The sequence below is a fragment of the Porites lutea genome, chromosome 12 (assembly GCF_958299795.1).
Source record: "Porites lutea chromosome 12, jaPorLute2.1, whole genome shotgun sequence".
NCBI classification, from domain to species: domain Eukaryota; kingdom Metazoa; phylum Cnidaria; class Anthozoa; order Scleractinia; family Poritidae; genus Porites; species Porites lutea.
This window is the reverse complement of record NC_133212.1, coordinates 23361870-23386876: the sequence shown is the minus strand read 5'-3', so window position 1 is coordinate 23386876 and position 25007 is coordinate 23361870. Positions and strand designations below refer to the sequence as shown.

General features: G+C 40.2%; 1 protein-coding gene across 1 annotated transcript in view; it reads right to left on the bottom strand.

Moving 5' to 3' along the window:
• Nucleotides 1-25007, bottom strand: part of LOC140921472 (phosphatidylinositol 4-kinase alpha-like) — a 33384-nt gene that overhangs the window by 2325 nt on the left and 6052 nt on the right. The window contains exons 8-34 of the mRNA XM_073371476.1: nucleotides 24546-24767; nucleotides 23124-23403; nucleotides 22626-22735; nucleotides 21309-21468; nucleotides 20274-20564; nucleotides 17131-17341; nucleotides 16589-16784; nucleotides 16093-16177; nucleotides 14838-15014; nucleotides 14068-14280; nucleotides 12703-12871; nucleotides 11916-12043; nucleotides 11316-11522; nucleotides 10452-10660; nucleotides 9376-9592; nucleotides 6861-7195; nucleotides 5758-5848; nucleotides 4931-5215; nucleotides 3910-4097; nucleotides 3483-3709; nucleotides 3291-3394; nucleotides 2630-2734; nucleotides 2153-2278; nucleotides 1553-1673; nucleotides 1215-1332; nucleotides 462-503; nucleotides 28-117 (exon numbers count right to left, since the gene is read on the bottom strand). Coding sequence (XP_073227577.1) covers nucleotides 28-117; nucleotides 462-503; nucleotides 1215-1332; nucleotides 1553-1673; nucleotides 2153-2278; nucleotides 2630-2734; nucleotides 3291-3394; nucleotides 3483-3709; nucleotides 3910-4097; nucleotides 4931-5215; nucleotides 5758-5848; nucleotides 6861-7195; nucleotides 9376-9592; nucleotides 10452-10660; nucleotides 11316-11522; nucleotides 11916-12043; nucleotides 12703-12871; nucleotides 14068-14280; nucleotides 14838-15014; nucleotides 16093-16177; nucleotides 16589-16784; nucleotides 17131-17341; nucleotides 20274-20564; nucleotides 21309-21468; nucleotides 22626-22735; nucleotides 23124-23403; nucleotides 24546-24767 — 4707 coding nt within the window. The remainder of the gene's footprint in view (nucleotides 1-27; nucleotides 118-461; nucleotides 504-1214; nucleotides 1333-1552; nucleotides 1674-2152; nucleotides 2279-2629; nucleotides 2735-3290; nucleotides 3395-3482; nucleotides 3710-3909; nucleotides 4098-4930; nucleotides 5216-5757; nucleotides 5849-6860; nucleotides 7196-9375; nucleotides 9593-10451; nucleotides 10661-11315; nucleotides 11523-11915; nucleotides 12044-12702; nucleotides 12872-14067; nucleotides 14281-14837; nucleotides 15015-16092; nucleotides 16178-16588; nucleotides 16785-17130; nucleotides 17342-20273; nucleotides 20565-21308; nucleotides 21469-22625; nucleotides 22736-23123; nucleotides 23404-24545; nucleotides 24768-25007) is intronic.

Sequence of the window (25007 nt, the reverse complement as noted above, 5' to 3'; positions counted from 1 at the left end):
TGCTTGATCACTGTTATAGCAACTCACCTGAGTCTCTTGAGCGTCTCCCCCCGGAAACACGGTAGACCAGTGTCCAACATCAGAGCCACAAGGGACACAATTGCCTCCTGGTATGGCCTGTGGGAAGGAGCAAATCACAAAAAAGTTATTCACAAGAGTTTTTCTAGCATGCTTAGATTCTAATATGCTTCTTGGTCGGCTAAAAAATCTCGCGCCTTTTTTCTCACCAAAATCGATGGTCACTTGCCCCGGGCGTGTATTTTCCCGCCTCTAGGGCAAGCTACACGTGTCGAGTGCTGATTGGTTTAAATGCAATATCTGTTTTAGTTGTGATTGACTAGAGCAGACATAATGGTGTTGGTAACTGGACACTCGGTTAAAACTCCTGTATGTTAAGACAAGATTAATCCCTTCAGTTATATATAAACAAGGAAATATATTTAACTAATTAATCGACTAACCGCACTGTAAGATAAGCTTTCACACATAGATCCATGAACCATCTGAAAAGAGAATAATCGGCGTCAGTATCATGAATCCTGTCGATTGACATAGGGAAGAATACTAACAAAAATCAAAGATGAAAAGCGTTCGTTTTTAAGCGGAGCAACGAGTTTCTATCACAAGTGCTGAGGTTTTAAGAGAATTTCAGCAGGACACTATGCAAACGAGGTTGGAACAATCCTGCTAACAAAGCAGCTGGGATAGTTTGATGAAGGAAAAAAAATCAAGATGAAGAGGTCTTTTTCCCACTGGAATTAGAGTTAGATGAAATCCTTATCTAATCTAAAGGAGCTCGTGCACGGTTCTGCATCTTGAAGAAACTTGCAGTTTCGTCAACAGCAACACCAAGAATCCTTTATTTTCTTGATTACTCAACAATCCACATTCACCCTCTCCATCCTAAACTGTCCTCATTGTTTTATAGTTTCTTTTAGGTTCTTCAGTACTTTTTTTCTATTTTACTAAACTGCTATTTTAAGGTTGTGTCTAACTACAGGACTATTTTGTAGTTGCAAAATATTGAGTCGAAATATCGTAAAAGATCTGCTTCACTATTACTTGCATAGTTCCCGTACGGCGACTTCCCACGCCTTCACGGTCAGTTCATTTCGGTGACGTATACGAGACGAACGGCCTCACTCGGACTACGTGACCCGAAACGCGTAGGCCGTGCGGAATAACGAGGCTTAAGCACTAGGCAACAATGTTACCTGAAGGATGGTGACTCCATTGTTCCGCCCATAATCATCACCATTTCATGAGAAAGCTTCATGTCAGGTTCAAAACCCAGATTACCTCCAGGAGAAGATTCGAACATGAAACCAAAGTCTACAATACAAATTACAAACGAGAATAGGGTATCAAGACAATAAAATGATAAAGAAGCTGCTTATAGCAACGATGACGATGCCGGCAACGACAACAAGAACGTCAAAAAAGCGACAGGTTTGAATAAATGTATAAACAACAACAACAACTTTGCACCAGCATCACGCTTTTTTCTTGAATAATAATTCGTGAGCACCCAAGGTGCTCATGAGTTACTTACCTATGTGTATTATATGACCAGCTCTGTTGAGCATCAAGTTGCCGTTGTGTCTGTCCTTTATCTGTAGCAGGAAGCTTACAATAGAGTACGCTGCCATGCTCTTGATAAAATTCGCTCGAGCCTGAAACATTCAATCGGCAGTTAGTCACAGGGAACACGTGAACAGCCACATCCATAAGCTAGCTGCTCTTTCAGTGCACCATTCGCCACTCTAAAAACGAGAAGGAACTGGGCCAAGTCAACTTTCGCAAATACGTCTGAAACTGAAACTAGGGTCAGGGAAAAAAGTTGGTCAATAGGGACTTTAAAATTCAACGACGCGACGGCAACGAGAACGTCTAAAAAACCAATAGGTTTAATAAGGAAAACAGCAACCTTGCACGTACATCACTCTTTTTTGTATATTTCTTTGCCGTTTTTGCACGACTACGACGTGAAAATGCCTGTTTTCGTGTTTTACGGAGAACATAAAACTGTGGTAAAGAAGCAACGACGAAATTTTATTTCGCTTTCTCAACTTGGATGTGGTCCCTTAGAATTCAACTTCAACTTCCTTAGCATTTTGTCAAATATTTTACTTCAGTACACTGAGATCCTGACCTGCTGGAAGGCGGAAGAACTTTCATCACCATATGTCTTTTGGTAGTATTCATATAAGTCTACCTCCGTTTGACGGCCAAGTTGATCACGTGACTTGGAATCAGGAACGCACTCGATAACACCATTCTGAGAAAAAAAAAGTTTCAAAGAACGTTACAACGAATTATTTCCTAAAGCTTTGTTCACACTATAGTACGGTCGTTTCGCCTACATAATCTTAGTTGTTTCGCCTACCCTGATGTTTATCAGCAATACAGAGATGAAGGTTCATTTTTTGACATGCCTGAGCACGCGCACGATGTGCTAAACATCGCCTAGGTGAAGATAAACTGACGTCTTTCTGGGAAACTGCCCACCTACCCCTCCCCTAACCCATCATTTTGCCCTATGTGAGAAGTAAGTGTTAATGTAAGCTAAGGGGAGGGGTAGGTGGGCCGTTTCCCAGAAACCTGAATTAATCCAGAATGAGTTACTTACCCCTGGTGCTGTGGCCACTACTCTGTAGGGTTTAAGGTAGACATCCAATCCAACCTGCTCGAAGATGTTTTTGAAAAGTGAGATCACCTGCAAAGCTAACATATCCTACAAAGGATAATAATAAAGAATAAATGAATACATAAGTAAAGATATAGACTGTTCACAGTCTCCTATTTTTTCGTGCGCGCGCTTACCGATGCTGGCGGCCATCTTGGTTTCCAAACCCTTCCCCCGCCCCCTAAGTGGATTTGACACTCATCACCAGGCTATACTCGCGGAAAATATGAAACCAAGATGGTCGCCCGTAACGCAAAGCGCACGATCTCGACGATCTTACGGAAAAAAAGGGAATGTAAAAAGTCTAGTAAATAAATAAAAGCACTGACAAACATTAACATCTTGAAAGCAAATACCTTCGACATTTTTAGGTAAAAGTGATCATAGACAAAGGAACCTAAAATCAGTAGTGATCATTATACGTTCCTGGGAAACTACCCACCTACCCCTCCCCTAGGCCAACATTAACACTTATTTCTCAAGTAGGGCAAAACGTTGACTTAGGGGAGGGGTACGTGGGCAGTTTCCCAAAAACGTATAATCATCCATGAGTTGGGAAGGAAGCAGGAAGAGAGGAGGAGTAAATTTGAAAAATACATCTTACCTGCCTCACGTCATCTCCAACTTTAAATATGGCGGCCTGCCAGTAAATCTTTGGAGATTTTCCTCTCGCTACTTCCTCTTCTTCACTGTCTGATGATGAAAAATCTGTGGAAAGTCAAGATGAATAAGACAAAGGCGAGAGTTTATCTACTCGTAGTAGCTGAACTAAAGGGTGCACGCCATTTTGACTCACCTTTTGAAGAATTAATATTCTCCAGTTCCTGTATTCCACAATGCTTGACCTTAAACCGCGCGAGGAATGGAGCCTTGGCGGCGCTCTGCATGGGGGTACCGGAGTTATAATCAATTTCTAGCACCAGAGCCTCGGGGTTACTGGGAAGGTACACGCCTTCCTGGGATTGGATCTTGCTCAGCGCTTCAAGACACGCCTTCTTTCTTTCGGGACCTTTGGGATATGGTCTGTTGCGCCAGCATGGAAAGAAAGAAAGAAAAAATTTTATCATTTGGCCGGGCTATTAAGTCAAGACGGAATTGCGCGCGCATCCTACAGACTATTCACTGATCAGCTGAATAACCTGATTTCCAGAATTGATTGTAGGCTTTTAGCCAATGGGAAGACAGAAAGCGAGTACAAAGTGAAATAATTCCGGTTAACGCACCTTATTGTTCCAGATACTGAGGTGACTTTATCAAAGAAATCAAATTCCCGCTTGTAGAAATCAAGCGCTGTTCCTGATAGCGAGTTGGAAATCCTGTCGATAAGATTTTCTAAATGTTGTCCAATCTCCGGGTCTTTATGCTGAGCTTCCTCGTCTGTGAATACATTGGTCTTCATGTTCCAGATAAGCTAGAATACAATCAGAGAACACGCTTAAGCAAATATCAGCACTTGTTTTCTCTACAAAGTTCTTCACACATTTCCAGTGATAACGATAAGGAGAATTTGATTTGCCGTCTTCTCTCTGCTGTTCTGTTGCATAAAATGCTAAGACAAGGCTAGTAGCAAAATCTTCGTATAGGTAATAGCATGATATGTAGTGATATTTGGCATAAATACCACGAGTGATATGTTAAAATTGTTATAAGTAATTTCACGAGCCGTTAGGCGAGTGAAATTTGAGACAATTTTGAAATATCACGAGTGGTATTTGTGCCAAATATCACTACAAATCATGCTATTACTTGTTTATACTACTACCCACAAAAGGTTTGTAATTTTCACATGTAGGTATTTCAAATTAAGCTGAAATACCACTGCTCTAAGCCAATCAAATTGCAGAAATTTCTCATGTAGTAGTATAATGGCTGTAATACAAACAGAAGGCACACATCTTGCACCACTCGTGGCACGATTCTGGTCTTTAAAATCGATACGATATGGGTTCGCGATATCAATCGATACCAAGCAATCTTTTCGAAATTGAATATCAATACTATGGCGTTGTTAATCAAGAGTTTCATTCATTGCAGCTGTATTTTAACATAGTTACGAGGCTTATATAAGGCAACAGTGTTTGAACTTGTAATTTCTTTGTGCGAAAAAACTATTTTGGGGTTTCACGTCGTCCATTGTAGCATCTACTGACACTTGCTCCTGTCGGTAGCACCTAAGCAAAACCGCAAGATCTACCAGCCAGCATCGATATGGGTAATAGGTTTAGCGATATCGGTCAAACCTACCTGATGAGCTAGAAGCTGAGAATGCTGCGCAGCCCATAATATGTATTCACTGACAAATCCCAGTGCGTCATAGCGAGTGGCTTGCACCAGCTGAGGAATGTACAATATGATTGCATCTGGTGGGAAGGACTGTAGTACTCTGATAGCATACTGTGCCGTCAGGGGGTGGGGTGGGTATTGCTGGGAAAAATAAGCCATGGCCTGGACTGGAGGAATAGCGGACCAACAGAGCACGTGTGTCAACTCAGGGATGTCAGCCTTGACATTTTTTTCCGTGACAAGGTACTAAAAAAGAAATTTTTGAAAGTCAAGAAACCTGAAGTCTTGTAACGTGGTTCTAGCAGCTAAGTGTGAATAAACATTCAAAGGAAAGCTACTGCGCACTATTCTTCTGTGATACTGTTTATTATTCTGTACAAGATGGCTCTAACTCTTGAGTCTGTGGATGAACTCCTATAGTGTAACTACTCAAATGAAAGCTACTGAGCAGTACTTTCCTTTAGTATTGTTTTTGTGCTGTATAAGGTGGTTATAACTCTTGAGTCTGTGGATGAAATCCATAACTGTGACCATTCAAATAAAAGCCACTGAGCAGTAATTTCCTGTGTTAAACTTTCTGAGTCTGTGGATGAAGTTCCTGAGAGTGATCACTGAAATGAGTGCCACTGTGGTACCGTTGTCTAATGTGGTTCTCACTTTCAAGTTAGTGTATGAATACAATAAGTGTGACTACTGAAACAAAAGCTATTGATTAGGACACTGCTGTAGTACTGTAAGAATTGGTGTCCTCTAATAACTGTGGTATACAACGTTTGACACCATCATACCTGAATGGCCTCAGGGATATCAGATACCGCTGTAGGGTGGATCCTAACAAGACGACTCACTTCTTTGTGAATCACTGGTACTTCTTTGAATCTAGACAGTCAAATCGCTGCATTAGTGTACAAACATTAAAACGTACCTTCGGCCATAAATGGCCAAGATATAAATGAACAACAACGCAAGAGTAGACCTTTTTCATGAATGCCTCTCGGAAAAAAACTACTAGATGTCTCAGCCCTCCCATTCCCAGAGTTACAACCCAGGACAAAACTGCTGAGACAGTGCCATCTATTTTCTAACTTTTGCCCGTTACTCCCGTCCCCTCTAAACAGGAAAAGTACGCCCCCTCTTCACCCCCTATTCAAAATTGTCTTGGTCTAAAAACCAACGTGTATAATTCCCATGCTATCCTAAACAATTTTGGATAAGGGGAGGGGGGTAATCGGGCATTTAGTTGCCGACGGTTTCAATTTTTGCCAAGATGACAGGAAAAAATAGGCATTTTCGCGATTTGTTCCAACAGGTATTGTCCAGGGTTGTAGCTATAGAGACAGATAAGTAACGTTTTCTTTTCGCAACTGCATAAATTGCATCTTTAACCGCGATGATCTTATTCTTTGCATTTATTTCTTCACTTTGCGCTTACAGTACATGAAATTCGTATATTCATCATTTCAGCATGAAAGGGGCTGGGATGCTCGTCGGAAATTTTGAATTAAACCCCTAAAGAGACCAATCTGGGCGTGGCCCGACCGTTTTTGGACCCCTAAAAGAGACCATTTTAAACTTTGATTACACGAATCGAGTGAGTAAAACGAATTGAAAATATATAATTTTTTTATATTGCTTCGCGTGTTCGGCAAGTTTCAAACCATGTCCATCCTTTTATACAATCTCAAATAACAATTAAGCCCCAAGATACACATACAAATTCTCCAGAATGATCTTCATACATTTCCCTTAAAATTAGTTGAGAGATAATCAATGTAGCAATTCTCATAACCTTTACTCTTGATGATCTGATGTTGTTAGGAGAAAATTGATGTTGGTCACTCGTGGGACCTAAAGGGTTAAGCGAAATCAAAATTCAATTGAATCACAGTACCTTACTGGTAGAAACACGGCAATATCCGGTGAAATGTGCCACGCCAATCTGACTAGGTCCCTCCAGATTCTCTCGGTAAAAACAGTCTGATTTGCCCAGTTCACCATGGATTCAAGCCCGGTAAAACTCAGCTCGGGTCTGGCCAAGGGGTTATGCCACGTGGACAATCTGTCAATTTCTCGTCGGATCAGAGCCAGAATGAGATTGCGTCGTTTTAAGTAGTCTTTCAACACATGTTGGTTGCCTGTAGCTTCTTTACCACCTGAGTTCCCAGTGGCTGAGCGCCGAGACGAAAGATTGCTGGAAAGCGGTATTGTGTTCATCCAGCGATTGCCCTGCAATGTAAACAATTAATAATATATTACATTGTAAAAGTACCAGCCTGTTTCAGGCATTCAGATTGTGGGACGGTTCAAAGAGATGCGAGCAGGAAAAACAGCGAGGGGTGGGGTAGGTAGGGAGTGGGAGCGAAGAAACGCGTTCTCTTCTCTCTCCCTCTTTCTCTCCTCCCCCTTATTTTTTCTCGCTCTCTGAGTTCGCGCCGCACTCCACTATCCGAAGGTATCCAGTCACCTCGCCGCCAAACCATCTCGCCACCAACGAAATCGCCACCAAGAAACATATATCTTAATACTTATTGAAAGGACACGTCTCTAAAAAGAATTCTTCGCTTTAAATTTACCATGAAATGTAATGGGGTAAGGTTCAAGTGACAATATTAACCAACTTTCATGAGAAAGCCTGTTGGGTTTCGAACAAATCGCACCTCTCGAGCGATGCAAATAAACCGTATTAAGGTATTAAAAAGTCACAATTATTCACAAAAAATAAAACTAAAGACGAGAAGTTCGACGCAAGGTGTTCATTAAAACCTATTAACTTATATTTGGGCTTGAGGAAGAAGTAATAATCCCGGGTAAGTAAACAGTGTCAATTATTGTAGAGTTATTATGTGGTGGCGAGTAGATTTCTTGGTGGTGAGATGACCGTAAACTCATCTGAACGCCTGGAATAGGTTACACAAGCGCTGAAGATTAATCTGCCCTCACGCTGTAGTTCTCTTGATCTCACAGATACCAAACTTTAAACAAACGCTACTTCTATATTGCAGACACCTCTCTAATATGGACAGATTGTTTGGTCCAAAAGATACCAGACTTCATACAATCCCCACCACTGTATCTGTTTTAGGAAATGTGGGCAACAATCCTGCACTTACCGATGAAGACTGATGAATCCCTTGCTTCTTCGTAAGTGAATGAAGCAGAACCTTATTAAAGTTTATGTATGCCCATGGTACTTTGAGCAAAGCAGAAGGTTCTTCATTCTATTCAATAGTAGCCACTTTCTTAGGAATGGTTCAAGTAAAAATATGGTCTTTGTAGGGCAAACGTTTTCAGGCTATTAATACCTCAGTCCTTAGTAATTGTAAGACACTGGGAGCTAGCCCAGCAGGAGATCATATCCTCAACCTCCCGCCCTGCAATCAGAGCACTATTAGCCTGCATAACAGACGCGTGAGAAATATGGGGCACGATATAAACGGTGAGCGCGCGCGACACACGCACGAGGAGAGAGGTAGCTTCTCTATCCTCGGGCGCATCCTCCTCCCTTGCGACCTGTTCTTATTTGGGCGCTAAATTGGAGGGGCTCTCTCTTTTGGTACATATCCCTTATGTTGCTATCGCTCCGTCCCCCAGGGGAGGAAACACAGAGGTTACGGATGTCACCAGTTCAGTCACATCGTATTTCTTTACCATTTCTCCAGTAAAAAGGCCGAAGGAGCTACGCCTTGAGGTAGACACCTGTGATAATGTTGTTAAGGAACGCGTCATTAGTGGATTAGCAAACAAAAGCAAAATAAATATTATTTTAGCATCATTAGCAAACAAAAAAATGGGGTAAAATCTGAAGCAAATGCAAAAAATTAGTAACGTAAATGTTAACGCAAGTGTTAGTAAAGAAGACTTGGTTAGCAAAGTCAACAAAGAGCAAAAGTTAAAACAAAATTGCTGCAGTTTATGCTGGGGGCGCCCTGCCTGCGCACAACCTCCACGCACTGTCAATAAATAACTTGACGGGAGTATTTCTTCTGGTCCACAAGACCAACACCATTGGAATACTGCTGTACGTTGTGTAAGATGTGGGCAAAAAAAAAACAGCTAACAAAACATGGCTCTCATTTGTGTACTAAATACACCTACAGATGAGGTTCTAACACACAGCTGTAAAGAGGACCTTTAAAGTTGTCCCTGGGGAGCATGTACGCAAAGTACCAACAGGCAACAGCTTACAATGTACCCTTAAGAACCAGGAGTTAACGCCTTACAATGTACCTTGAGATAAGGTATTTGAAAGTAGCCGTGGAAAAGGCCCTAAAGCGCACTTGTACCGTTAGATAGGGCCCTGCCCTACTTCTGGCTAGAGCTCCGAAAAGTGCCTGTGGATAAGGTCCAATGTACTTGCAGTAAGGGCCATAAATTGTATGTTCATATGAGGCCCGCCCTCAGCATACCTGTAAATATGGCCCTAAGCCGGACGATCCACTGGTGTACTGGGAACTGCTTGAAGAAGTGTGTGGCAGAAGCTGACCGGCGGCGTCTACAGGTGATGAAACCATGAAGTACTTCATGTATTTCTTATCTGAGTGCATGGCTTGCCAGAACTTTATCAACACTTGAACGTCTTCCCTGAGCTGTACGTCCTTGCTCACAGGCCACATGGGTTCAATACTGATATAATAACAGCAAATCAACACACCCATTTCTACTCATTTAGCACGTTAACCCTTTAAGCCCCAATATCCACAAACAAATTCTCCAAACTGATCTCTATACATTTTCTTACAGAATTAGTTGGGAGAAATTGATAAAAGATCAGAGATTCTTCTCTTTGTGATCATTTGATTAATTCTCATAGATGTTGCACTTGACAATGTATGGATATTGTTAGGAGAAAATTGATGTTGGTCACTATTGGGACTTAAAGGGTTGATGACAACATTTGCTAGAAAGCACTGACCGGGAGGGAAGGCTGGGAACAGAAGCTCTGCCTGCTCCTAAATGATCCCTCTATCCTGTGAAAACCTATAGCGTATTCATTCAATGAAACCTCTTCAAAGTACTTTCAAATACTACTATTTATCATTAAGCATGCACTTCTAAATTTTGAGTCTACGGATGAAATCCTACGGTGTGACCATTCAACTGAAACGTCTTCAGTTATACTTTCACACGCTACTATTTATAAGCATGTAGTTTGAAGTTTTGAGCCTGTGGATGAAATCCTATGGTGTTACCATTTAACTGAAACGTCTTTAGTAGTACTTTCACATGCTACTATTTAAAAGCATGCAGTTTTAAGTTTCGTGTCTGTGGATTAAATCCTATGGTGTGACCATTCAACTGAAACGTCTTCAGTAGTACTTTCACATGGTACTATTAATTTTATAAGCATGTAGTTTTAAGTTGTAAGTCTTTGGATGATATCCTGTGGTGTGACCATTCAAACTATTAGTGTTAACCAAACAAAATTTTGATTTCTAGGCACTCATTCCTGTGAGTGAAAGAATTAAAACCAGGACACAGGTACCTGAAATAGTCCATCGCATTGAGGTAAATTCTTTCACGGAGGACATTTTTCATGACAGAGTTTGTTAAGAAGTCTCCCTGCAGCATGGACAGCCCAAGATGAAGTAACCTGAACCTTGCTCTGAGAGTGGTGATGTGTCGAGACAAGCAGTTCTTCTTTCCTACACACAATGGAAGGCATCGCTGAAGCATTGTAGCAAATATTTCCACCTACCAAGAACAAAGTTGAAGAGTTATTCTCAAGCTTTTTGGAGATTACAGAGTTTCCCTGCTATTCATCACAGCTATTTGTTTCTAGGTCCCCTTTGTTCTACTCGTCCCTACGGAGCGCGCGCGCGGGAGAGAGAGCTGGGTCTCTTGACGGGTAGGAGAGAGAACCTGGGAACAAGGTTAAAAAGAGATGAGGATGGATGGTACTTCATGTACAGTAAATCATGATTTGATTAGCAAATTAACATTTCAACCTACCAAGAACTCAGTTGAAGAGGTATTATGAAGATTATTAGAGATTTCTGGGTTTCCCTACCATTTATCATATCCATTTTTGTTAAGTAAAAACGAAATGACGATAGATGGTAATTCATGTGCAGTAAGTGGTGATTTGGGTCTACGGCGAAGATTTGCTTTGAAACCAAAAGGAAGTAATTTGAGGAGGATTTTTTGAAAATAAAAACAACAACAAAAACAAAAGCAACTAATTTCCCTTGTCAAATATTTCAACTGAAGAATAACATTAATTGATATTAATAAAGCCGATATTCAATTGTGGTGACCTAAGTTCTTTTATCACCTAGATGTATCATGCAGGGTTATTAATTTTCAGTACAAAAGACAACATCAAATGACGTTGTCAATATCAACATACCTGATCACGGCTGTAGTATTTGATCACCTCAAATCTTCGAGCAAGGAACTTTATCCACATGTCATGAGGAGAAACATTAGGGGCAGTGGGTGGGGATCTGTTGTCTGAGAATACTGCTAAAGGACTGTCAACCTTTTGGTCTGCGGCAAATAACCCCACCCTCCGACAAACAGTCCACTGCCAAGCTGCACTGATTTTACTCAAAATCTGATGATAGAAAAAAATTAATATTTAAATGAAATATTGTGAGTCCATAGCCTGTGTAGCAAGCATTTCCATGCGTTTGGAAGTAAGGAACGAGGAACGAGAGTTAAAGACAGCGCGAAAAATGAGGTAAGTAAAACAGAAGGGGGGGAGGGGGGTCATTTTTCGCGCGGCCAAAACACAAAAATCCCGTTCCTCGGTCTTTCTTTACTCTGAAACCAAATGGAAACTCTAGGTACGCATTCTAGTGTGCCCATCAAACTTAAATTGACTCAAGTGGAGAAATTGTAAATGTAATTTTCACTCTGTGGATGGATTTCTCATGTACGGCAATTCAATCCTTAGAATGGTCCGAGGGAGGATAAGGGGGTGATACAAGCAGCTACTTGGACTTACCTGCAATTCAAGGTCTTGTCTTGCGCCCATAATCCATTCCCAGCAGGACACAGCAGTGGACATGGAACATTCAGTAAAGAGTTCTGTTGGACACCAGCAGATGTTGTGAAGCAGACGACGGTCAACAACTGAAAGAGAATGTTTTTTATATTACATGTTCAGCTGCAACAGTTGGTTTAATTAGCTACCTACTACAGTGGCCTGTTCCAGATGATCACAAGCTATTATACATTTAGTCCAGTAACTAAGATGCATGTCACTAGGACAGCAACCATATGCGTCTTAGAGAGGTGTCTAACATAGAGAGAGTCAGAGAAAATAACAGATGAATGATAGGGAACAACTCTTGCAGTGGCAGATCCAGGGGAGGGGCCGGGGGTTCCAGCCCCCCCCCCCCCCCCCCCCCCTTATCTAACGGTCTGGATGACCGCCCACCCTCCCCTCCTTATCTCAAGGTCTGGATCCGGCACTGTCTTGGTGTCAACTTTAGGGAGAAGACTGTCTGATAAAGATGTCCATTAAGAGAGAAAACACCAAAGTTTTATAATAGCCTTCCTAGCAGGTACAAAAAGGGAAGGGGAGAGAGAAGAAAACATAACAGGGAAAAGGGAGAGTTCGCAGAAAGGAACAGAAACAGAGTTCTTGTAGAAGGTGTTCCTTTCATCACCTGTCATGCAGGCTTCATGGTAATTGATGTCTCTCACTCTTATTTTCATTAGAAGTTTTTTTTCCCACCATAAGAATGATCAAAGTATTTATGCAGTGGTACGTACATGTACAACCGTACCTTTTGAGGTAACAAGAAAAGCTGAAGCTTTAAACATGGCAGCAATGAAAGAATCCTCACTACTCATCTTGGCCTCCACTAACTGTTTGTTTAACATAGTTGATAAAGCTATATCTGCATCTTGATCATTGGAAGATTGACTGACCAACAGGTCTCTCATGCCCATAACCTAAAAAAAATGGTTAAAACATCGTGTATCTTTCAAAAAATCTTTAAACAGTTCATTCCATGAATGCTCATTCTTGACCTTGGAATTGAAAATTGAAAAACAAACTCTAGTCTCAAACGTCTCAAAAGGTCTTAAAAATTGTAGTCTCAAAAGGACTCAGATTTTCTTTTAAGAATTTCCTGCAATTTTTAATCATTTGTTGACATGTGACTTACTCACAGGACAACACTGAATGTTCATTGCTGACGTGAGACAGTGTGATACAGTCAATACGAAAAAATCGGACACCTTTTGAGACTAAAATTTTCTTTGCAAACTTTAAACAGTTATGTATCAATGGGAACGCCTGGGTAGGGGAACGCATATCACTAGGAATATGTGTTTCCCAACCACTATCACTATATCACATATAACTAGTGATGTGTGTTTCCCGGGTAGGGGAACACACATCACCAGGGATATGTCTTCCCTTACCTGAGAACACATATCCTTAGTGATATGTGTTCCCCTACCCAGGAAACACATATCCCTAGTGAAATGTCTTCCCCTACCTGGGTATCTCATATCCCTAGTAATATGTGCTCCCCTACCTGGGTAACACATATTCCTATTGATATATGCTCCCCTACCCAGGAAACACATATCCCTTGTGATTTGTGTTCCCCTATCCAGGAAACACATATCCCTAGTGATATGTGCTTCCCTACCCAGAAACACATATCCCTAGGGATAGGTGTTCCCCTAACCCTACCTTTAAACAGTCGTGTATCAATGGGAACGGCCAGGTAGGGGAACACATATCACTAGGATTACGTGTTTCCCTGTACATATCACTAGTGATATGTGTTTCCTGAGAACACATATTCATAGTGATATGTGCTCCTCTACCCGGGAAACACATATATCACTAGTGATATGTGTTTTCCGGGTAGGGGAACACACATCACTAGTGATATGTGTACCTGGGTAGGGGAACACATACTTGAGACTAAGAAAAGAGTAAACGTCATAAAATGGCCCCTTCACATAATTGCTTAATGATCACTTTCTTAATTCTCAAGACCTGGGTGTTCGGATAAGGAGTAATATTTAAACGAGAAAATAGATACATTAGTTACTGCTTACCCGCCCTCGCAGGTGCAGTAGGGCACTTTAATTTGAAGTAAATGACTATAAGAGTTTGTTAAAACAGATACCTCTCCTAAATAGCGATTCCTATAAGTGAGTCCCGATATGAGTTGAGAAGAGTCTTGTTTTACGCAGTTGGGTCGCTTGTCCAGGAAAACCCCACTTACAGCCACAGAGGAGGGGTTCAGTCCAGCAAACCGTAAGACATTCTCTGTAGCTAGTGACAGGCCAGTGTGATGGGAGAATCCCTGTGATGCATTTTTCAGGTTCATGATGTAATCCTGGGTACGATGAAAGAAAAGTGCAATATTTCAATCTAAAATGACTGTTCAGAATGTCTCAATTCAAAACTACGTATGATCACAAGAGATATAAATGACGTTTGCCATTGGTTTTAGAAAATAAAACAAGGGCTCAAATGATGCCACCACCCCAATAACAACAGAAGCTGCAGTATTTACTATATTATTAAAATATAATGTCATCATCATCGGAACTAAAACATATTAAACTAGAAGACTAGAAGAGGTGCACAGGGCTCAAAAAAATTTCCATCCAGTAGCCTGGGACAAGTAGATTTTCTTGCTGGGAAGGAACATTTAAAGTTTACTTGCCTCATGGGCAAAGTTCCAGGCAAATCATCCTCTAACAAAATCATTAACTAAGATGAGCAAGAAGTGGCTCCCAGCGTGCAAAATAAGAGAGCCGCTTATCCAAAGGACAATTAGCTGGAATTCAACTTTTCTGTGATGTATGTCCTCAGCTAGTAAGAGCCAAATAGAGTTGTCTTGCTATAGATGCATATGTGTTTAATTTGTCTGAAGACATCTCTACTAACCTGTAGTAAAGACCTTGTTGTTTCTGGAGCCCATTTGATGGCCTCCATGATAATTCCACTGCACCGATCAGCAAAATCCCTGACAGTTCCCTCGCGACCATCCATTTCCTCAGAGACGGTCAGCCTGAATGGTACAGAACTGGGAACATTGATCTCAATTGTCTGGTGGTTCTCATTCTAAATCAGAAAATATACATTTTGTAGTGTTAGAAATCAGAAACAAGGTCTCTCCAACCATCCTTAACTCCAATACTAGACATATGAATTCATCACACTGAACTCTATACATTTCCTTACAAAATTAGTTGAGAGAATTTGATAAAAGATTAAAGCATTAATTTTCTTTAGGTGATGATTTTGTCAATTCTCATAACCTGTTCTCTTGGTTGAGTAATCTGCATGGTGTGCTGATTTCCAGAATTAACTATAGCCTCCTAAGCAATAGAATACTAATGTGTGACATCATAAAAATGAAATTAATTTTATGAAATTATGGGATTTGTCAGGATGTTCTGAAAGAACAATGTCCAAGAGGCCTACTTGCCAAAAATGAGCATTTCGGGGCAAATTGTCTCTGAGATCGTAGCCCAGTTATGCTTAGAAAACTCCATACAAACCCTTCTAAATTTTTTTGGGTCAACCCAAAAAAAATTAGAAGGGTTTGTAGGGAGTTTTCTGAGTATAACCGGCTAACATCTCAGAGACAATTTGCCCCAAAATGCTCATTTTTGGTAAGTAGGCCTCTTGGACATTGTTCTTTCAGAATATCCTGACAAATCCCATAATTTCAGAAATTTCATTTTTATGACATCACACTTTAGTACTCTATTGCTTAGGAGGCTATAGAGTTTTCTGAGTATAACGGCCTTACATCTCAGAGACAATTTGCCCCGAAATGCTCATTTTTGGTAAGTAGGCCTCTTGGACATTGTTCTTTCAGAATATCCTGACAAATCCCATAATTTCAGAAATTTCATTTTTATGACATCACACTTTAGTACTCTATTGCTTAGGAGGCTATAGAGCTTTCTGAGTATAACGGCCTTACATCTCAGAGACAATTTGCCCCGAAATGCTCATTTTTGGTAAGTAGGCCTCTTGGACATTGTTCTTTCAGAATATCCTGACAAATCCCATATTTTCAGAAATTCATTTTATGACGTCATCACTTTAGTACTCAATGAGGAAACAGAAAGTGTGTATAATGTTTAATGTCTTTATCATTACAAGGAGACAGCAATGCTTGATTACTGACTGGATGATTGAGGCACTGGGAGAGTTCTTGAAGCAAATCCAGCATGAAGTGTAAAACTCTTCCATTCCACAAAAGATGGGGAAACCTAAAATCATACATTAAAAAAGAAGAAAGACAAAGTCACTGATTATTACCCAAGTAAATATTAAAACTGTGAAAGGTTTGAACCCAGGAGTCATTTCAAAAGTAGGTGGAGTTTGATCGTCCGGGTGAACGTAGTCCTGAATAGGACTGTTGTTGTTGACAGTGACTGTTAACAACAACTGTCAACAACTGTCAACAACAACAGTCCTATTCAGGACTACGTTCACCTGGATGATCAAACTCAACCTACTTTTCAAGTAAACATTGTTGAAAGTGTGGTGGCAGAGCATGCAGCTAGAATTTTTTTCCCAAAATATTTTAGGGGCTTGAGAGAGCATTTACCTCAAAGAAAGTTAGCAAGATTAACCATCTACACACAGTCAAAACTAGTCACTCTTTTCTACGCCCTTACTTGTCAACAAAGGATGAGAGATACTTGTCAGCAACACGTCTGATCCTTTTCTGGAGATGATTGAACTTGACAAGCAAAAACTGTGCATGTGTTTCTAATTCATCTTCCCTCTTGGTTGTCCTTGGTTTGTTTGACATGACGTCAAGAAACACAGAGAAAACTTTGTCCCCAACAGCAGAAATACACTGCCACATTCCTTGAACAATCATGGGGAAAAAGTATTAAAGGACAACTTATAAAAGTGTGGACAATTACTTTAAAATAATATAAATAAATTATAGTCCTTTCTTGACTCTACATCTTCTACATGAATATAAGCTGTGACTAAGAAGGGACATGTAAAAAGCACAACAAAAGAAAAGCGTAACCTATTTAATTAAACAATAATAATAATAATAATAATAATAATCTTTATTGAGGATATCAATTTCACTGATAAGTGATTTACAAAAGAGTCCTCAAAATAATATCAGCAAATTTTGATTTACCATAATACAGTGTACAATAGGCAAACAGTAATAATAAAAAAAGTTGTTCCTTACCAGCTTTATCCTTTTCAATGGCTTTGTCCTCTAAATAGTCAAAGATGGAATAAAATTTGCCAGGATCAGATGATACCCGTAGAGATTCCAACCGATAAACAGACAACAGGTATGTACACTGTCCAAAATTCAGTCTGTTCACCAGTGTAATGATCTCGGCAGGGTTACTAAGAGCTTCCAGCAGAGAAGTGCGGACTTCATTCAATTCAGCCTGCAAAAACAGTAAACATGCTTACAAAAAAAAAATGTCAACTGTCTAGTAATGATAAAAGAGAAATACCGTGTGGCATGAAATTTTGCGGGAGTTTATTTTTGCGGATTAGTGTTTTTTGTGTTTTGTGAGAACTAATGTTTGTGATTAGGACAGGTTTTTCTTTCTGGGAATTAATTTTTGTGATTTTCAGAAAGTACCCAGTACTCAGTGTTTTTATTGAGTACGTGCAATAGAAATACATATTTTCAAGCTGTGATTGAACAGACGTGATTTCTTAGTTTTGTATTTTTGTACAGTGAATTTAAGTTAGAAAATTTACTCTGGAGTAAATTTTTGCGGGAAAAATGTTTGTGGCAATTTTTATTTGCGGGAATTTATTTTTGCGGATCGCTGGAAAAACTGCAAAAATTAGAACAGGTAAAAACTAACATTTGACCATGAGAAGCTCTACTGTGTGGCACAAAATTTTTGGTCAAATATTAGTCTAACAACCCCAAGGCTGACAAATTTACGAGCTGCTGGGCCAGAAGGGTAGGAAGAAGAAGTTGCTTTACTTGATTGAGACCACTCTACAGAAAAATTAGGCATGTGCTGTTTAATATCATAAGTCAGCTATGCTTATAATTAATTCTCTTGACACCTGTACTCCCCTGCGTCACGTGCGTTTGCATCCTAGTGACAAGGAGTGGATGACGCCGCATATTAAAGATCAGATACGTGCTAGACAAAAGGCTTGGGTTAAAGGTGACAAGGAAAAATATCAACAAAAGCGTGAAATGGTAGCAGCCCTTATATCTAGTGCTAAGCGTAAATTTTATGAAAGGAAGGCCAGCGATCTCCGTCATACGAATCCAAGCAAGTGGTTTAAATATATCGACTCCCTCTGTGGTGCCCAGCAATAATCAAAAACCCCAACTGCACCTAACAAGGCTAAACTACAGAAAACAGCGGACCTTCTGCTTGATGCTTTTGTTGCTCCTTGGAAGGACCGAGAGCCAACCGCACTGTAAGTCAGCGAGGTTGCCAATGAATTGGATGACAGACCTCCACCTGTTCCAAACATTGGGCAAGTCAAAGCCATACTCAAACATGTGAATCCGAGGAAAGCAACAGGTGTTGACGGTGTGCCTGCGTGGCTCCTTAAACGGTTTCACGAAGAACTGGCACCTGTTGTACACGACATTATTTGTGCCAGTATAGTACAGTCCAAGTATCCTACTAGTTACAAGCATGCTCTTGTCAGCCCGGTACACAAGGTTGATAATCCGACGGATATAAACAATGACTTTAGGCAGATTTCAGTTTTGCCACAAGTCGCCAAGGTACTGGAGAGGATCCAGCTTAAGCTAAACCTAAAGGACCTAAGTCTTAATGCTTCCCAACACGCTTTTACGGCGGACAGATCTACTATGACTGCGCTTGCCAGCATCACACAAGACTGGTATAACGCTACAGATTCTGGTAGTCTATATAATGGCGTGCATGTGGTCTTTGTAGACTTCCAAAAAGCCTTCGATCTGGTGGATCATGGTGTTCTGTTGACTAAACTCGCTGGCATGGGCATCACCAAGAGCTTTTGGAAATGGACACAGAGCTACCTATCAGGCAGAACACAGCAGGTTAAGCTCCCGGGAGTCCTCTCCAGACATGGTGAGGTGATTGCTGGTGTACCCCAGGGCGGTGTCATTTCTCCTACACTTTTTAATGTGCATGTCAACAATATTGAGGACTGCATCCCCAGGGGAATACCTGTATCCACTTGCAAGTACGCTGATGACTGCACCTTATACGAGCTTGTTTTTAAGGACTCTGTCAGTCAAATGCAGGATGCTGTGACTCACTTGGAAAGATGGGCTGTGCAGAATAAAATGGAGCTGAATGCAAAAAGACCAAAGATATGTGGATCACCTTCAAGAAGTCCTGTCCAATTCCTGCTCCTATTAATATCGGGCCTACTGAACTGGAGAGGGTTTCAGAGTTTAAACTACTGGGTGTATATGTACAGAACGATCTCAAGTGGAATACACATGTCTCAAGTATTGTCAGCAAAGCGTGTAAACGGATCCACTATCTTAGGGTCTGTAGAACAGCCCATCTCCCCAGGGACATTGGTCTTACAACTTACATCACTAAGATTAGACCTGTTTTAGAATATGCCTCGCCTGTCTGGGGAGGGCTGCCCATTTACCTCGAAGAAGATCTACAGAGAGTGCAGAATAGATGTCTAAATGTCATTGGTCTCCCTAGGGATACTGTTGAGTCACTTGTAACTAGGCGTCAGAATTTGACGAGGAAAGAATTTAAACGTATCCTAGAATCTGAAGCACATCCTTGTAAACGTTTTTTAGAAAAGCCAGTGGATCATGGCCATAATCTAAGATCTTGTAAGACTAACCCAGCGCACCTCAGAATACCTGTATCACGCACTGTTAGGCACAAACAATCATTTATTCCTAGAGGTGCTAATCTTAACTTAATTTGATATGTATATATAATATGTAGTGTTTTGAATTTTTATTGTAATATTACCGTAATTCTTATTGCCAAAGGTAATAAATAAAGGTTATTATTATGCTGTTACTGAAGAGTACATGTATGGCAGTAAAGCTGATGATGACAATGATGATGATGATAATGATGATGATGATGAGGATGATAGTTCGATGATGCTGGTGATTGGATTGCTTCCCTGGAACACCTTTTTAATTGAGGACTCTATCTCCAGCTTTTAAGTTTTCCAGTGCCTAAATGGGTTTGGGTTCGGGTGGAGTGAAGTTAAAAAATGAACATCTGTGATGATTTCTTTTATTTTACTTCTTTTCTCTTTTAACAGCTGTATTTCTAGAGCAAACAGTTTCCTTAAAGTATCCATGGTAGCCAATCAGGAGCACAATAAATTACTGACATATATTATAACAATATCACTTACAGGATTCACAGCATCATTCCTCAAAGCTGAATTGTACATCAGTTCTGATCTCAAATGGCCTGTGCCGAGGAGTAGAGGGGATTTTGATGCAATTTGACACACTCCCTCATACCACTCATGTGGCCACAAACCAGAACCTTCAACACCAAAACCCATGACAACACAGTAAAGCCAGAAGTCACGGAATAACTTGTGCAGGCGAGGCTTGGGGTCAGTAATGACAGGGAGTCGCTGCATTACAATGGAGATGACAGGGATAAGGACACCAAGGTTACCAGCACTGGATGAAGCCTAGAAGGATAAAATAGGCAATGATCAGCTAGAAATAGTTTGACAAAATGCCTTTTCAACTCTCTTCAATACAAAAACCATTCTCCTAAGCTGCCAGCTTACTTGCACACACTCGCTTCCTGAGTTAGGGCGTGACCAAAGTGTTGTTTGATAGCCTGGGGCTAATAAATAGATTAAGGAATAAAATCTCCAGATTTCACAGGTCAAGACCTGCTTATCTGCTGGTGTGTGTAATGCTAAAGGCTTGTTAGCTTAATTGCTAGAGCACTGCACCGGTATCACAGAGGTCAAGGGTTCGAATCGTATACAAGCCTGAATTTTTTTCAGGCTTTCTCTTCACAACTGCAAAAGTTGCATGTACAACTGCGATGATCATCCTTCATTTAATGCTAAAGGAAGGATTACAAACCAAAAGTCCTATGTAGAAGAACTTTATTACTCATGAATAGCCTGCCTCACAGACATAATCTAACTTCAGTTTATAGTAACATCTGCGAAACAGGGCCAATATCCTTGTTCTGGGCCCCAAATGGTCTCAATGAATTAATGGAAATGTTTCAAATTTTCCCTCAACCCAACTGGCAAATCAAAAATCATGGGATGTTTTACAGTCCAATCATGGTCATACTCAAATATACTACATCGGTGGAAGCCCAGAACAAGGATTTCCCTCCTGTTTTGCAGATGGATTTTTCCATAAGCTTAGTTCCTCATTCTGTACAACAGGCTAATTTATGAACGGACCTTGAAAGCAACTGGTGCTTTCTCACTGGCTCTCTTGCTTTCTAAACCCAGCTGTACAAACAGTTCCAACAGACGCACTAGGTAATCCTGCAGCTGAGTCTCTCCCTTCAGATTGGCAGCCACATTGGAAAAGGCATTGATAACAGCAAGGCCACAATGCCTGAATAAAAGTACAATAAATATGTGTTAGAGATTCAGGGAAAAGAAATGCACTTTATTTGAGTGTCAATGTATCTAGCACAAAAAGCGCAAATTGGGGATACCATTTTTACATGTACGTCTCTTACTGGAGACAGGAGGGACTGACATTTTTTCATCCAAGCCACTTGAAGGTCTAGCTGTTTGCAGGGCAAATGCAGAACCTTCATTACACAATTATTTTAAGACCCTGAGTATAGAGTACTAAAGTGATGACGTCATAAAAATGAAATTTCTGAAATTATGGGATTTGTCAGGATATTCTGAAAGAATAGTGTCCAAGAGGCCAACCCAAAAAAGATTTAGAAGGATCCAAGAGGTCGACCCAAAAAAAATTTAGAAGGGTTTTTATGGAGTTTTCTAAGCATAACTGGGCTACGATCTCAGAGACAATTTGCCCCGAAATGCTCATTTTTGGCAAGTAGGCCTCTTGGACATTGTTCTTTCAGAATATCATGACAAATCCCATAATTTCAGAAATTTCATTTTTATGACGTCACACTTTAGTACTCCATTGGTCCAGATGCAAGAATTCAACCCGTGACCTGCTGCATTAGAGACAAGTGCTTTATCGACTCAGCTAGTCCTTCCACAGAGATATGTAACAGGTCACAAGTCCTTTTTTTGACTTTAAAAGAGAATTGTAACCCAGTTCAACCATTATTCAACATTCTGTTTTACTTTATTTTAATTTTCTGTAGTTCATCTCTGAGCTGAGGTAAATTAGGAAAATAAGCTTACCCAAAGCACAGCATGTTTCAGTTTACTAGCAAGATACCCTAGCTTTCCAGGAGCTAGCCAAAAATTTAGTCATAGCTTTATATCTTCCTTTAAAAAATATAAACAAACTTTGCTTTTCCACCAGGCTTGCTTTCCACTAGCTCAAAGTTGTTCTGCTAGCCTCAAACTAGGCAAAAGTACTAATTCACATGCATTTCAACCTTCTACCCCCTCAAAATCTGATCACGCATGCTTTGACCATTTGTCATGTGAAACTTATGCAAAGCACAGCATTGGAGCAAAACCATTTGGACCTCCGATTGTTGTCACCCACACTCCCTAACCTTTGGTTATTATAATTACTAGTCATTCTAATATTTTTTAATTCCAAACCTTTACCTGTAACCTTCTGTTTTATCATTAATGGACGGTTCAGCGGAGTAGGCCATTGAACCTGCATCAATGCTTATTTTCATAAACATATTCATAATCTGTTGATAACACTGCTCCTAAAAAGTAAAGTAAAGGAAAAATTGAGAAAATAAATTGTTTAGCGTTCTTGGGTCATTTACATTTTGTAGAAACACACGAAGAGAGGGTGCAAAGAAAGTCTGTTTTATGGCTTGTCATTCAGGCAAGCTGAAGCTAGCATGTACTAGCCCATGAGTAATTTCAACTAGCCTGAAAAAAAATTGATGAGCATTGATCACAGTTCTTCTGTAATTTAAATTTCCCAAAAACCTTCATTGCCTACTGGGCAAGTTAAGATCATAATTTACTAGGGTATAGCAAAATCCACTAGCAGGCATTATCGGACACTACTTTCTTTACACGCTGATACATGTACATCTACAGGAAGCTACAGGAAGAGAAAGGAGAGGAATGAAGTTTACATACCGATCCGCTGAGAATAAGATTTCCTAGCTGTTCTACAATCAGAGGGTCAAGAGATGATGGAGGATTGCAAAATCGCTGTTGAAGAATTGTCAGCACAGTCTCAGTTGTTTTGGGAACAGTGTGAAGCATGAACGCAACATGTCCCAGTGTTAGAATGACATTATTTGAGATCAATGTTGAAGTGCCATCACTGCTTTTCGACATGTAAAGTGTGTTAGCTACAGAAGCTAGGAATGCTTGAACACAGTTTTCGTCAATGGTTTGTCCAGATTTTAGAGTCCTGAAACATAGAAAATTAATTTTAAACAGTAAGCTTCCTACAAAATTATATATGCAGAGCAAAATAAACTTCAAAGGAGCCGTGTAATGAGGATATTGCTGTGCTGAAGTCATTTTTTAGTGCCTTAAGGGGATGTTACACAGGACAACTCACAACAACAATTTTTAGCGCAACACTGCGTTGCAATGTTGGAACCATGTTGTAACTATTCAAAACAATGTTGCAACAATGTTGCAACGCTGTCTTGCACTAAAAATTGTCGTTGCGAATCGTCTTGTGTAACATCACCTTTAGTGCCTCTACCCATATAAATGATCAAGGATACAAATTTCATCAAGAGCACTTAACGTAATATCAGAGATGCCAACCTTCAGAGATATAAAATCTGGAGACTCTTAATTTTTACTACCCCCTCAAATGTCAGCAGTCCCAAAACCCCCCACATCCCCTCCCCAAAAAATTGACCCCGCCCACAAATTGACCCAGTCGCTGTGGCTTAGGACATTATTCAAAATCTTACATGAAGTACATGCAATCAAAATTTGCTTTCATTATTGTAATGACAAAATAATCTTTGTCAGTGACTAAATATGACCAATGAAATGTCCCTGAAACTGTACAATGAATAAAAATGAATTTTGAGAAAAAATGGGCTAAACTTCAAGCTAAAGCACAGAAAAGCTCAAAACTCCATTTTATCCCGGGAGATTTGGTGACCAAAACGGAAGAGTGAGAGATCAGTGCCATATCCGGGAGACTTCCGGATTATCCAAGAGAGTTGGAATAATTATATGTAATATCATTATTTTTGCCTATGGGGATTTTCGCTTGCATAGCACTAAAACTTGAAAAAATTGTCCATGTCCATGTCCACCCTTGCCAACTGTTGTGACAGACAAAAGGAAACAGTTGTAAATACTGTAAATATATACTGCCTTACATGTGAATAACAAACCTGGAACAATATTTTTGGAATTCAATTATTTATAGTGTGGCATAGCCCCAGCCTTCAGTTTTCTTTATTCAGGATTTTTTGGCTACAAGGTTTTACCAAAACTGGCTTTGAATGGGAAAGATGTAACCTTAATTAGGCTAGGTTCCAGGAAAGTACACAATGGTCCAAAAATATCAAAAATGCTCACCTACAGATGCTATCCACTGCCACATTTCTAACTTTTTGATAAGAGGACTCTTGCAAATTCTTTGTCAAACCAGAAGTATGACCAAATGTTATGCTGCTGTTATTGGAATCTGATGACACTGTCATCACTATGTTCGCTGATGGTTTCTTTGCAGTTTCAGACAGCTTTACAAGGAGAGGAGCAGGCAGGAGAAGGAACTTTTTCAGGGAATTCAGAACAGAGCTATTGACGACATACAAAATGAACATAACATACTTCAATGGCAGCGTGTATGGAGCAATAGCTAAAGTGACTCGTAATCTAGGATTCAATCAAGGATGTGCTCCAAGAAAAACTAAAGGGAGCCTAGTGCTCTGAACCTGTGAAATTGAGGGCACCCAGCATAATAATGATTTTTATGAAAAAGCTCAGATTTTTCTAGTTGCCCACCAGCAAAAGTTTTGAGCCGGGGCCACCAAGTGC